A 12,355-nucleotide genomic window follows, 5' to 3' on the forward strand; every position below is an offset into this window, starting at 1 on the left:
GAAATAACTGTCTTTTGAACAGCAATATAAGGTAGTTCAGATCATTCCGATGACCTTATTTTGCCCATAACTGACAGCACTCAAGGCAAAAGCTACCAATATCCATAGTAGCTTCTCAATTTCTCCCAATATTTCCACAACTTTTGGTTGGACAACAGTGATAATGGTGTTATCAAGTGCGAAGAGAAAGAATGATGATGTAATGGCTGTGACAATGAGAGCCTACAGAACATCTTTGAGCTCACGGGCTGGTTGCTCAATAACAGTGGCAACAGTGTCTAGAGTGTCCGGTGTAGTCTCACTCTTAGTGAAGTTGGCATCCCCTTTCTGTTTCTGGCCAGATTCAACCTTCCATTGAAATTCGGGGTTGGGGGACTTTTCCCTGATGGCTGCTGAGCTATCCATGGCAACAAGACTAACAGCTGAGGTTTAATTCTTATACAAGTATATGCAAGTTTACCAAAAAAAATCCAAAGTTTACCTCAAGAGCTTAACTAAACTTATCAAAGTAGCTTCTCGATAAGAGAATGTCTCGAGAGAAACAAATATCACTATATTTGGGACTTCGGGATATCCAATGAGACCAGAAACAAGTCCTTATTTAGGTGCTATATATTACAAGTACTCTCAAGGAAGCAATCGGCCTTCCGAGCCTGCAATTACGCCGCAAATTTATGGATTTTCGGTACGATCTTGGATTCGCTGTTCCCCGTCACAATGTGGTTTGTATTGTTGAGTTCTTGCTTTCATTTGTACTCGAGATATTGTGAGATTGGCTCAAATGAAATTCGCAATTTTTTGAATCGAACAGATCTCCTCCATTCATGAAGTGTTCCAACCACAAAATTTCGCCAACGAGTGGTTGCGGTATTGGCGGACTTCGTCATGAGTGAAATTGGTCGGCATGTGTAACAGCCATATTAGTGCTACCAGTTCCAACAAAGCAACCGTGTTTTAATTGAGTTTTGATTTATTTATTGCCACCAATAACACAAATATTGGTATTCGCAAGCGCCTCCATAAACTCTATCCTCGATTCTAGCTCTGAGAGAACGCACTACGTTGGTCGTCACTGCATCTTCCTCTCAATTATCAACAGGAGAACAAAACCTAACAGGTCATGGTTATGTCCGTGACCCAAAACACCGTGTCATTGTTCAATGTACTTTCAATCAGCTGAGGAACTATACAACTTTTGCAAAACGGTCGTTTCCCAGCTACGATCTCGAAATTGGCGAAGCACAACAGGAATATACCAATTCTTGGTATCGAATATTACGAAATAGTCGTCCTGGCGCTAAAATGGATATGCTGACATTCTCGCCAGCATTTAAATGCTGACCGCGTTTGTCAACAGTGGGATTTGTAATGCTCACTGAATTGCGCCTCATAGGTATAGGTAAGGCTAGCAGCAGCATCATATAGAAGCCGAGGTATCAATTTACGTCAAAATTATTTATTGGAGTCAAGACTTCTCCTTTCTCAGTATAAAAAGCGTCTATTGCTTATCCCCAAAAACTATTATCCATCCACAGCGATCAAGATGATCACGACAGAAATCGAAATCAATGCCTCACAAGAGACTGTCCGAAGAGTGGTAGGTGGTTTTACCTCTGTTACAGACAAATGTCGATTCTAATTCCCAGAAATCCAGCTCCTCGATTTTCCTAATATCAGTAAATGGCATACTGGATTTGTGAAGAGTATCACACCTTTAGACACCGAAGATCCCCTTGCCGTCGGCAAAAAACTTCATTGCGTTATGAAAGATTTCGAGTTTGAGTCTATTATTACTGTAAGTACATCCAAATATAGAAATATCCATATTTTCTCTTCAATAGACCAATCAGAACAAGAACCTAGCAAAAAAAAACTGTATTGATATCTCGTCCCGGAATAGGAAAACTCCCCAAACAAATTTGCATGGCAAGGTCCACCTGTTATGACGGTCTCCGGTCTCCATTCTTTTCTTGTTGAACCGAGTAAGAGTAATCCCGGAGGCACGATATTCACACAGATGGAAGAATACTCTGGAGGTATCTCGTTCTTGATGCAGCCTTGGCTTCTGGGAAAACCTATCAAAGGCCAATTTGAGGAATTTAATACGGACCTGAAGAAGAAGTGTGAGAGTCCTTGATGAAGTAGTTTTTAGAGAGCATGGGCCTAGGAAGGATGTTTAAGAGGAATACTTTTTTGTTTTCCCGGAAGGCGTTGTGGATCTGAACAGTCTGGATGCTGTAATCAATTGTATTGTTAATAGACTTACACATGATTTCATTCTGGATACAAGTGACTAGCCAGGCTTGGAGATCTATCGGAATCCGTGCAAAGCCGCCGAGTAAGAAGTAGATGCCAAGTATTTCCAATCAAGAATCATCAATGAAAAATAGCATACAGTAAATGAAAAAAGCTTCTTATGTTTCAGTCATCCGAGTTATTAAATTCATCGTTGTATTTGGATTCAAGCTATGAAGTCCATACAATTCCCTACTAAGGAAAAGCAAAATAAAGATCCTCCCAATAATTTTCCTTAAACCCTAAGCGTGGCCATAAGATTTGCAACTTCCTGATACCTCTGTGCAATCTCGTCCGCTAGTGAGTAGAAATTCAAAGCTCAACGTCCAGGCTCGCATACGCAATCTAATATGCAATGCATCTCGAATCGAATCTATCCTAGCCACAAAGCCAACCATCTAAACCATCGTTCCCCGAAGAATGAACCAATCTAAGCAGAAGATGCAGCAGTGTTAACTCCCCTCTCCTTACAATACTTCTCAACTTCCTTCTCCAACTGCTCCTTCTGTCTGATGACTGCCTCCATAACATCCTTCACACGTTCTTTCTCCTCGCCCATTCCTTCACCCTCATTACCAATTTCCTTCCAGATTCTGGTCATTTCACTCAACACTGCACCGAGTTGATTGGGCAACCAAGTAACGATTGGAGAACCACCTGTGGCAACTGGATGTGCGGTTTTCTTGAGAATGTATTCACGAGTGAAACACCAATGACGCCATCTGAAATCACGGACTTGGTCCATGCAGAGGAGATAGAGAGCAGTGGAGGTAGGGGAAGACAGAGCAAAGGATTTGAGATCAACAGCCAAGGAGGCGTTCTGGATGTGTTCGAGGAATTGACGGTGGTTTCCTGGACGGTAGGAGCGGAAGTCCTTGAGGATTGAGGTCAAAGGAGTGGTTGGCATAGGAATGTTTAGGAGGTTATCCATGAGTGGAATCTGGATTTAGTTAGACTGATGACTTTATGTCGCAGATTTCAGCAAAGAAAGGAAAGAAGGGAGAGTGTACCATAGAATCATTAGCACCAGATTCACCACGGAAGCTCAAAGGTTCCTCAGAGACACCTTCGTAAATGACACCATGTGGAAACATAGATTGGCTGGTTATACCGAAAATGAATGTTCTGAAAGAGGTGTAATCACCAGGCTTCGATTTCTGCCACATGCCTCATGACGTGTCAATTTCAGTCGTCTAAGAGTCAAGAATGCAAAATGGGGAAAAAATAAGTAGGAAACATACCATCCATGACAGCGTTGACTTTAGTCATAGCGCCCAAAACCTTTCTCATACCTCCCTCGAATGAATCTCGATCATGTTTCTCAACAGCTTCCAAAGAACTGACAACACCATCAACCAATGGTCCAGAGTTAGACACCATATCTACATGGACGAGAACAAAGCCAGCTTCACTGGAAGTGTGATCAAGACCATGTTCAAAGGCACGGATGAGGCGGAAGTTATCGTATGTGTAGCCTTTAGCTGGATCCTCAAGGCGATAGTTGTAAAGAGCATAAGAGCCAGCATACTCCATAAATGGTTTGAAACCAGCACTATAGAAGAGTCAGATTAGTGTTTGATGAGATGCGGTTGGAAGATAGATAGTTATAAGTGAAGTCGAGGTAATGGTGATAGGTGATCATGAAGAGTGAAACAAAAGTGAGAAATATACATACAGCTCAGCACACCTACTGATAGGCAAACTAATAACCCTAGGTAAAGTTTGTCTTCCCAATCCATACTCTTCACCTTTAAGGAATCTCTCGTGACAAGGTTCCAAAAGGTACGCACTAGCTAAGAAGCTATAGTCACGATAGAGAGCATTCATAAGAGGTAAATTATCTTGATACTTATTGATAGCCTCAGTAAGATCTGGAAGCTCGTTGAGAACTGTCTCTCCAAGGGTGAAAGTGGCTAGGAGACCTGGCTTGCCATCAAGAGTCTTGATAGGCATGCGTTGAAGGATAGATTCTAGAGCATCGAATTCGGAGGGAAGAGCGATGATAGGTTCGGTACGTGGAAGGAAACCTCTGGTTGTTGATACCATGAAGGCTGGCAATGAGTTGTCTTCTGGCTTGGTATCCCTAAGGACCTCGAAGTGTGGGAGAGGGGTGGGAGTAATGGAACCCATGATGAAAATGAGATTAAAAGATGAATAAGAGGCTTGTGATGATGTGGAAATGGGGGTAAATTGGTAGAAAAAGGTGGTTTGGAAGTTCTTGAAGTTTTGTAGAAGTTGTGTTGTTAAAAGACAAAGAAAAGTTCAACAAAAAGTGCGAAATTTCTGTCCTTTTTATCTTGTTCTTCGTGGCCGGAAGGCATTCCGGCCACAGCAAGGACATGACCTCTCGATCCTGCTAAATGGGTATTCGCAGTGGATTCATAGATAAGAGATCAATGATGAGTAGAAGAAAGTATTCACTTGAATATCTCCATTTCCAAAAGGACATTAAAGAGTTATATATAAGATTTTGAATCATTGACCAAAATCAAAGGGGGAAATGAGGATATACCCGACCACGTGTTTGTGCACCTTTAGATTCACCCCAAAATTGTTTGATTTATGCTTTCATGGAACTGTCCATAAAAGTATTTATATGTTCAGTATGAACTCCCATAAGAACTTTCATCCAAATCCATGCTTTGATCATAACAGCTTGTTCTGACATCAAGAAGTGTTAACACTGGTGATGGTCATTCATTTCTTTGTACCACCACCAAATATCTTCGATGATAACCCCTTTATTATGATTGGTGAATTGGCCGGAAAATCGACCGCGGTGGAGAGTCAGCTAACGAAGATTTTATGAGATAACATTAACTAAATGATTGGTCAAATATTCTCTTGATAAAGCTAGATGTCTCACGAAATTAAGCCGGAACTTTGATAGCAAGAATGGTCATGTGATTATCACATGCAATCATTAGTGGGGTGATTTGGAGTTTGGTTACCGTTTTCCAATTGAAGTCTCTTTAATCTGGAGGCTTAAGTTTATCAGTGTGTGAGTGCTGAAAGCTTTGGGGCAAGAACAAATAGAGCAAATGAAGACAAAGTAGATGGCTTCGTGGAGAATTTCACAAATCACAGCCAAAAAGGGTTTCTTCGAAGTCATGCTGCACTGACGACGACGTGTGGTTGTTGCAAATCGGCTACTATCGGCGAGGAATACCTATTTCGATGGGCATTTCCCGTGACTATTGGGTATTTTCCTCGAACACTTCTGCAACAAAATATCAAGGAAATCCTTGGCATTTACGAAGCCAAGTGCTCATGAATCATAGTTCGCACCGCTTATGCTATCCGAAAATATGCTAATTGTTTCCCCCTAATTATCGTCTCGAGTTCAAACAGAGTGCCTTCCTTTTGAAGTTATGAAGACAAAAATGTTGTTCGTGAAAAGCTATCAATTCGAGTTGCTAGTGCTCCATGCGCTTGCCGTTATCCGCTGTTGAATATGTGTGGAAGCTTGAAGTTGATATCCATATTCGAAGAATAAATAAATGAAGATAGTGCTCCTGTACGTTTCTGTATGTTCATGATGGGAAGTCGCCATCGAGCTATCGATTTTACAATCATGTCAAGTATTGATTGAGCGACGATACATAAACTATGAATCCAAAGTCTTTGTTGTGCCTGGTCGTTCTTTCCCATAGAGACATGAAGCACACCTCCTCCCCAGCTGCATTCTGTTATTTATCTTCCTACTCTCACTTGATTTCTTTTCACTCCATGTTTACGGAAATTCAAAAGCGACGCCATGTTCTCCCTTATGGTAGCCTACAGTCTCTTCAGCTACGCAGTAGTTACAAATGCCTACACAAAATTTGATACAACTTGTGCAATTCCAGCAAAATCAACTAATTATGTTTCACCACCCAACAGTCGAGGAACTCTCAATATCCTCTGGACATGTCTATTCACAATCGTCATCTGCACATGGGCAATTCAGCATCTCAATGTACCCCAACAACGAGCCAATCGAGGTTCTGGTCTGAAAGATGGTATAAAATGGAGAATCGGACGTTTCTTGACTAGTCTTAAATGGATGGTAGCAACGATCCTTGCTCCAGAGATCCTACTTGCTAAAGCTTGGAGCGATCTCGATGTCGCACGGAAACAGCTTGAGAAGTTTAAAGCTTGGGCTGCTGATGATGATGTCGAATGGACTTTAACTCATACTTTGTTCGCAAACATGGGTGGTTTTGTAATTCGAAGCTATCCATTATCAAGGGAAAATAACGATATCGAAGCCAAGCCCAGCGTTGCCCTTGACATCCTCGCCGGTCAAACACCACACCCACCTTCAACCGAAGTTTCTACTCCATTAATGGAATCATCTACAGGATGCATGTCTTTAGATGCAAATGACACCTCAATCCGAGTAAACATTTCGGATCCGGGTGTTGGAACTGATGCCCCTATCTATTATCCCAATCCGTACCATCTGACCGCTCAGCAAATCCTCTCACTTCGACGATGCGAGCATATTCGACTTCCCAACATCACACTCGACGAAATCAACGACAAAAGCAAAAACGACACTTTTGTACGCATCATCGCAACCACCCAGTTCTTCTGGATCGTCGCCCAGATCATCATTCGCGCAACCCAAGGTCTGGTAATCGCACAACTCGAGCTCGCCGTCATCGCCTTCTCCACCTGCGCACTCCTAATCTACATCCTCAACTGGAGCAAACCTAAAGGTGTTTCAATTCCCTTCACAATTCTCTCCTACGAAGGCCCCATCCCCACTCCCCTTCTCGAATTCATGAACAAAGATCTCGATCGTTCATCCATGCTTAACATAATTCTCAACAACCCCCCTGCATCCCTCACATCCGGCGCCCCAATTCCAAACGATACCATCTATCCCTCCTCAGACGAAGAAGAAGCCTGGCTCATCGGTTTCGAATTCGGCAGTATAGTTTTCGGATGCATCCACGTCGCAGCATGGAACTTCACATTCCCAACCCATCTCGAACAGATTCTCTGGTGGTCCACCAGTATCTGGTGTACGGTGTTCGTGCTCATCTACACCCTGATTCCCTACTGCGGCATGATATGCTGTGGCGATTTTCGAAGAATTGCGACGCCTAGAAAATTGGCCTGGGGTGCTGCTCCCTTGTTCTTTTTATATGCACTGGCGAGATGTTTCTTGATGGTGGAAATTTTTAGGAGTTTGTGTTTTTTACCCCCGGATGCGTTTATTGCGACGGTGATGGAGAATGTTCCTTATTTTGGCTGATATCGATGGTCTGATCCGTATGCTGGGTTGGTATGTACTGGGATTGAAGAGAATGTATACAGTATCATGGTGTAATTGGTGTTCATGTGAGCTTATAGCATCAATATAAAAGCAATGCTTTGCTGTTTCTTAATATGATATTACTTCTCTATCAAATTTCTGCGAAGTAAAGTCGCAAATCGATAAGGTAGACTCCGTCAGGTACAAAAGTCCGCGGCAGCAGAGCTGTAGAAGGTGGACCTGGCTGTATAAGAAATGTCAATTCTTCATCGAATCGCCTGAATACGTCTCTTGTACAAAAAATGAATGTGGAGAAATGAGTGACCTGGAGTGAGGGCGCTACTTCTTATGATGGACTACACTGTACGGAACTGAAGAGGATAAACTGCATATGAAGAGTTCACAAAATTGAGTTTCTGAAGATAGTTGCTTTGATTTCTCAATTATTGTATTCTGCGTCATAATCATTAAGCATGTTACTAATTATTCATGTCCCAAGGTTTCCCGATCCCTCCCCCGGTCCATTCTGCCGTTATTTGCCCATACCGTATGCCCTGAGGTTTATATCTTAACCTCAGCAGGAATGTTAACGCTCTCAAGCTTAAGTCCATTTTTTAATTCACTCTTGCTTGGCATCTTTCCTCTTCTCATCAACTCTGACGCCTGTGTCATGATTGGATCATATTGCATGGTACCAACAGCAACGACAGTCTCCCCTTTACAATAATAAGCCACAAACTTTGCTTTCTCTGGCTCACCCTGCAATACTAGATCATCCCAACCATTGATAGTGTTACCACAATATCTGAGTTGTGAGCCGAGTGCTGACCAGAAAATTGGAATGAACGCTTTAGGCTTTGCGGAGGGGTTGTTGATATGTGTGGCAACACTTCTTCCTGAGTTTTGTGCCACGTTCCAGTGCTCAATTCGGGCTAAACTTCCTTCGCCACCAGGACCATTATATGGATAAGCTGCGATATCACCAATAGCGTAAACGTCTTTTAGACCCGAAACGACGAAGTTTTCATCAACTGCCAATGAGCCATCTTCACGGAGTTCAACCGATTTGTTGTCTTTCAGGTATTCGGTTGCAGGACTGATACCTGTTCCAAGAATCACCAAATCTGCTTCAAGGGTCGTACCGTCCTTCAATTGTACACCCCCAACTTTAGATGAATCTGACTTCGACGGTACAGCCTTTTCAACACCAGCTTCCATATGGAACTTAACTCCATTTCCTTCCAAAGCCTTTTGGAAAATTCTGCCGACTTCAGCACCCATGACCCTCTCAAGTGGTGCAGATTCCATGCCAACAACTGTAACATTATTGTCCTTAGCTGTAGCATTCGCAACCTCCATTCCGATAAATGAGCTTCCAATGATGACAATCTTTTTATTCTTCTCCCCGATAGCCGCCACGATACCCTTCACATGGTGAATATCACGGAGGAGAAAGATGTTGCCCAACTCTTTGAAACCAGGCAAAGGTAAACTCTTTGGAGATCCACCAGAAGCCAAAACCAACTTCGTATAAGGGAAACTAGAAATTGGGCATGTTAGTATCGTGAACAATTGAGTGCGTGTAGATCTCGTTCCATTATCTCGGATGAGAGTTGTAAGATTTACGACTCCAGATGCTAGGTCTTAAAAATCATGAGAATAGGTATACTTACGAGCTACCATTCTTCGTTGCCACCTTCTTTCCCGAGAAGTCAACACTAGTCACAGTATCATTGACAGTTGTGATCGATCCATCTTTGAACCAAGCTTCATCCCTCAAAGCAATTTTTGATGCATCATCAATGAGAGCTTTAGACAATTTTGTTCTATCGATTGGTAAGTATCCTTCGTTACCGATCATGGTAATCGATCCTTTAAACCCAGCTTCGCGAAGTGCTTCAAGTGTACTGAGAGCACCACTTCCACCACCAACAATTACTACCTTTTCTGACCCGATTCCTCCGGTAATTCTGATATTTGGTTTTCTGCGGCTACCCTTGATTGTCTCTTCTTCCCCTGTAACATATACCGAACCATTCTTTTCGGACAACTCGAACGAAGGGAGGGCATCAAGAGCAGGGGCATTTTCAATATCTCCATTGCTGGCATTGAAACAAGCTGTGAGTGGTAAGTTAGCATATCTCCCTTTACATCTCCGGCATCATGAATATATACCTCCGTGCCATGGGCATGTAATACGACCGTCTCCAGTCAAAACACCGTTGATCAATGGAGCACCATAATGTGTACACTTATTGCCGATAGCCGTAACTTTTCCACCAACATTGCACAATAGCACCTTTCCTCCTTCTACACCCTCTACTTCAATTTCTTTCTTCTCTCCGGGCTTCAGATCCAAGGAACTGAGATCCTTGAGCTTATATTCTTGTGCCATTGCTATTTGTGTGGTTGTGAATTGCTTTGCGAAGTTGCTATGCGGGACGTGGGGAACGAAAGAGCGGGGAATCAAGGCTTGTCGACTAAGATGTCTTAAGTTTTTGGGTACAAAGGATTTGAGAGAGTACATGAAAAGAGAAGAAATGGCAGATGATTGAGATGAATGAGGAAGTACAAGAGAAAGGGGTCACAGAGGTGGGGGATTACCAATTTGTTTTGCAGCTATAGCGTATTTATGGCTGCGGATGTGGTGGTATGATGATGTCGTCGATTCTTCATTCTTGATCGATTGTATTGGAGGAGTAAACTGCATGGTAATTCAGAGCCTTTCATTGGACGAGAGAGAAGCTTGAGCTCTTTCCCGGAATGTCGTCACTACTTTGAGTGGGGTCGTTCGAGAAGCTTTCGGATTGTGCCGTTTCATTGGTGGAGTTATCGATAAGCCCAACACTAGTACAGTTTAAGGTTTAGCTTGCTTTTGGTCCCTCTGGATTCCAGATGTAAATTGTTCGGAGGAGAACTCATATTATATTTTTATCATTGCCTTTAGGATAATGAACATAGGATCTATTGCTTCGTTGATAAATACTACTGTCTATCCAGCTCGGTTTTGATCTCATTGTTGTCTCGAGCCTGCCTGCTCAGTTTTGAGGGAGCTGTGAACTATGCCGACTTTCTAGGTGATACCGGGACATTTACCATCCATTGAAGGATTTCATAAATGATCTCTCCAACAGCAATACCAGTAGTCTCAGCTGAATTGTCATAAATTGGAGTGAATTCCACGACATCTGATCCCACAATCTTCAAACCTGCTTCTGATAGCCCACCAATGATTTGCAACAGCTGTGTTGTGCATGTTAGCCCATGTAAAATTGTCTACTGGGGTTGGAAAAATACCTCTCTTGTTGTCCATCCACCAGGTTCGATGGTTCCAGTTGCAGGTGCATAGGCTGGATCCAATACATCAATATCTACACTCAAATACACATACTCATCACCAACGCGTTCAACAATCTTTCGAACCACCTCTTTGATGCCAAGCTTATCAATTTCTCTTGCTCGAATATATGTAAACCCGCATCTTAGATCGTTGTTCAAATCAAAATGTTGGTCTTGAAGGGGACATCGTGTTCCTAGATGCATATTGCTATGATTTGACAATAGTCCTTCCTCGTGAGCAATGTGTAACATGGTTCCATGGTTGACATCGGTGTACTTAGATAGTCCACCACCGAGCTGTACCGGATCCCATGTATCAAGATGGGAGTCAAAGTGTAAAACAGCAACACGTCCCCATGTTGAGTGGAGAGCTCGGAGAATAGGTAACGCTGAACACAGTTCAATATCCAAAAGCATTCAAACCGTCCATCGCCAAGAAGACTTACTAATGGTATGATCACCGCCTATGCTAATGGCTCGTATAGCCTTGCCATCGGTATCATTTTTTGGACTTCGCGAGTTGATTGATTTCATGCCATTCTCGAGTTGTTTCAAAGCCAAATGCTTATCAAATGGCGTATTCGAAATGTCTCCACAATCGACCACAGTGGCCCAGTCGCGGAAAGGATTCACGTTATTTTCAATACTAATGATAGTCAGAGTTTTCGTCCTGATAGCCTATTTGAATGACCAAACTTGCCTCCACCCAAAACCTGGAGACATCCTTCTGGCCCCTTGCCGTGCAGCATTCGGACCAAATCTTGCACCGGGTCTATATGTGACTCCTAGATCAAATGGATGGCCTACAATTGCCACATCGAACGTTCCATCATTCTCGGCATCAAAACAGTCCACGGCAGGTAGATGGGCAAACGTTCCACCCGAGTTGGATATTACATCCTCTTCCTCAAAAGTCCGCCATTCAAATGTTGGTTTTAAGGCAACCGGTTCATCTAATTCTAGGTATCCATTTTCATGGGCGGCAAAAATAGATGAGGCGATGAAATTTTGATGTTGGTTGTTGGCAAGCTTTAGTGGTCGTTGATACGGCCCTGAAGGAGCAATTGTCGCGATTGCAGCGGGTAGAAATGTTAAAAATGGGATGAGAGAATGAAACATTGTGATAACTTCGGTAACTTCGATCTAATAGTTAGGAGAATCCTTCATTATGTATTCTTGTATCACTACTTGTTATCGACATTGATATACATGTGTGATAAATGTTATGTAGTAATCTTTGAAGATCCCGATGTCCAACTCATGGTTGATCTAGATTGGTGATTCTAGATTTAGGAAGTCCATGCGAACCCCACTATTTGGCTAACAAACGACTAGACCTTATCGTCAACCGTTCATCTGATGTACCTACATCATCAAAAGTATATCCTCTTATTCTATTTTGCCATAAGAGTCATACATTGTGGCAGTACTAGGCCATTCAACTTCCATTTATCCAAATTTCGGAATTCATTTTAG

General features: G+C 42.6%; 5 protein-coding genes across 5 annotated transcripts; 2 read left to right on the forward strand and 3 right to left on the reverse strand.

Moving 5' to 3' along the window:
- Positions 1–1,543: 1,543 nt before the first annotated feature.
- EAE98_008023 (uncharacterized protein) lies at positions 1,544–2,137 on the forward strand (the record flags this gene model as incomplete). The annotated part of the gene is made up of 3 exons (XM_038955646.1): positions 1,544–1,597; positions 1,655–1,795; positions 1,901–2,137. The coding sequence occupies 3 exons, from the start codon at positions 1,544–1,546 to the stop codon at positions 2,135–2,137; spliced, it is 432 nt and encodes a 143-aa protein (XP_038807940.1).
- A 588-nt stretch (positions 2,138–2,725) lies between these two features.
- On the reverse strand, positions 2,726–4,425 carry EAE98_008024 (uncharacterized protein; the record flags this gene model as incomplete). Its single annotated transcript, XM_038955647.1, has 4 exons — positions 2,726–3,235; positions 3,306–3,463; positions 3,537–3,847; positions 3,971–4,425. 4 exons carry the CDS (start codon positions 4,423–4,425, stop codon positions 2,726–2,728), a joined length of 1,434 nt encoding a protein of 477 aa, XP_038807941.1.
- Positions 4,426–6,052: 1,627 nt separating this feature from the next.
- EAE98_008025 (uncharacterized protein) lies at positions 6,053–7,540 on the forward strand (the record flags this gene model as incomplete). Its single annotated transcript, XM_038955648.1, has 1 exon — positions 6,053–7,540. One exon carries the CDS (start codon positions 6,053–6,055, stop codon positions 7,538–7,540), a length of 1,488 nt encoding a protein of 495 aa, XP_038807942.1.
- A 337-nt stretch (positions 7,541–7,877) lies between these two features.
- On the reverse strand, positions 7,878–10,212 carry EAE98_008026 (uncharacterized protein). Its single transcript, XM_038955649.1, has 3 exons — positions 9,716–10,212; positions 9,214–9,658; positions 7,878–9,080 (listed from the first exon to the last, which is right to left on the reverse strand). Exons 1-3 carry the CDS (start codon positions 10,065–10,067, stop codon positions 8,102–8,104), a joined length of 1,776 nt encoding a protein of 591 aa, XP_038807943.1. The 5' UTR covers positions 10,068–10,212; the 3' UTR covers positions 7,878–8,101.
- Positions 10,213–10,600: 388 nt separating this feature from the next.
- EAE98_008027 (uncharacterized protein) lies at positions 10,601–11,998 on the reverse strand (the record flags this gene model as incomplete). The annotated part of the gene is made up of 4 exons (XM_038955650.1): positions 10,601–10,783; positions 10,838–11,268; positions 11,326–11,525; positions 11,580–11,998. 4 exons carry the CDS (start codon positions 11,996–11,998, stop codon positions 10,601–10,603), a joined length of 1,233 nt encoding a protein of 410 aa, XP_038807944.1.
- Positions 11,999–12,355: the final 357 nt, after the last annotated feature.

This window comes from Botrytis deweyae (genome assembly GCF_014898535.1).
Source record: "Botrytis deweyae strain B1 chromosome Unknown BDEW_020, whole genome shotgun sequence".
Taxonomy (NCBI): domain Eukaryota; kingdom Fungi; phylum Ascomycota; class Leotiomycetes; order Helotiales; family Sclerotiniaceae; genus Botrytis; species Botrytis deweyae.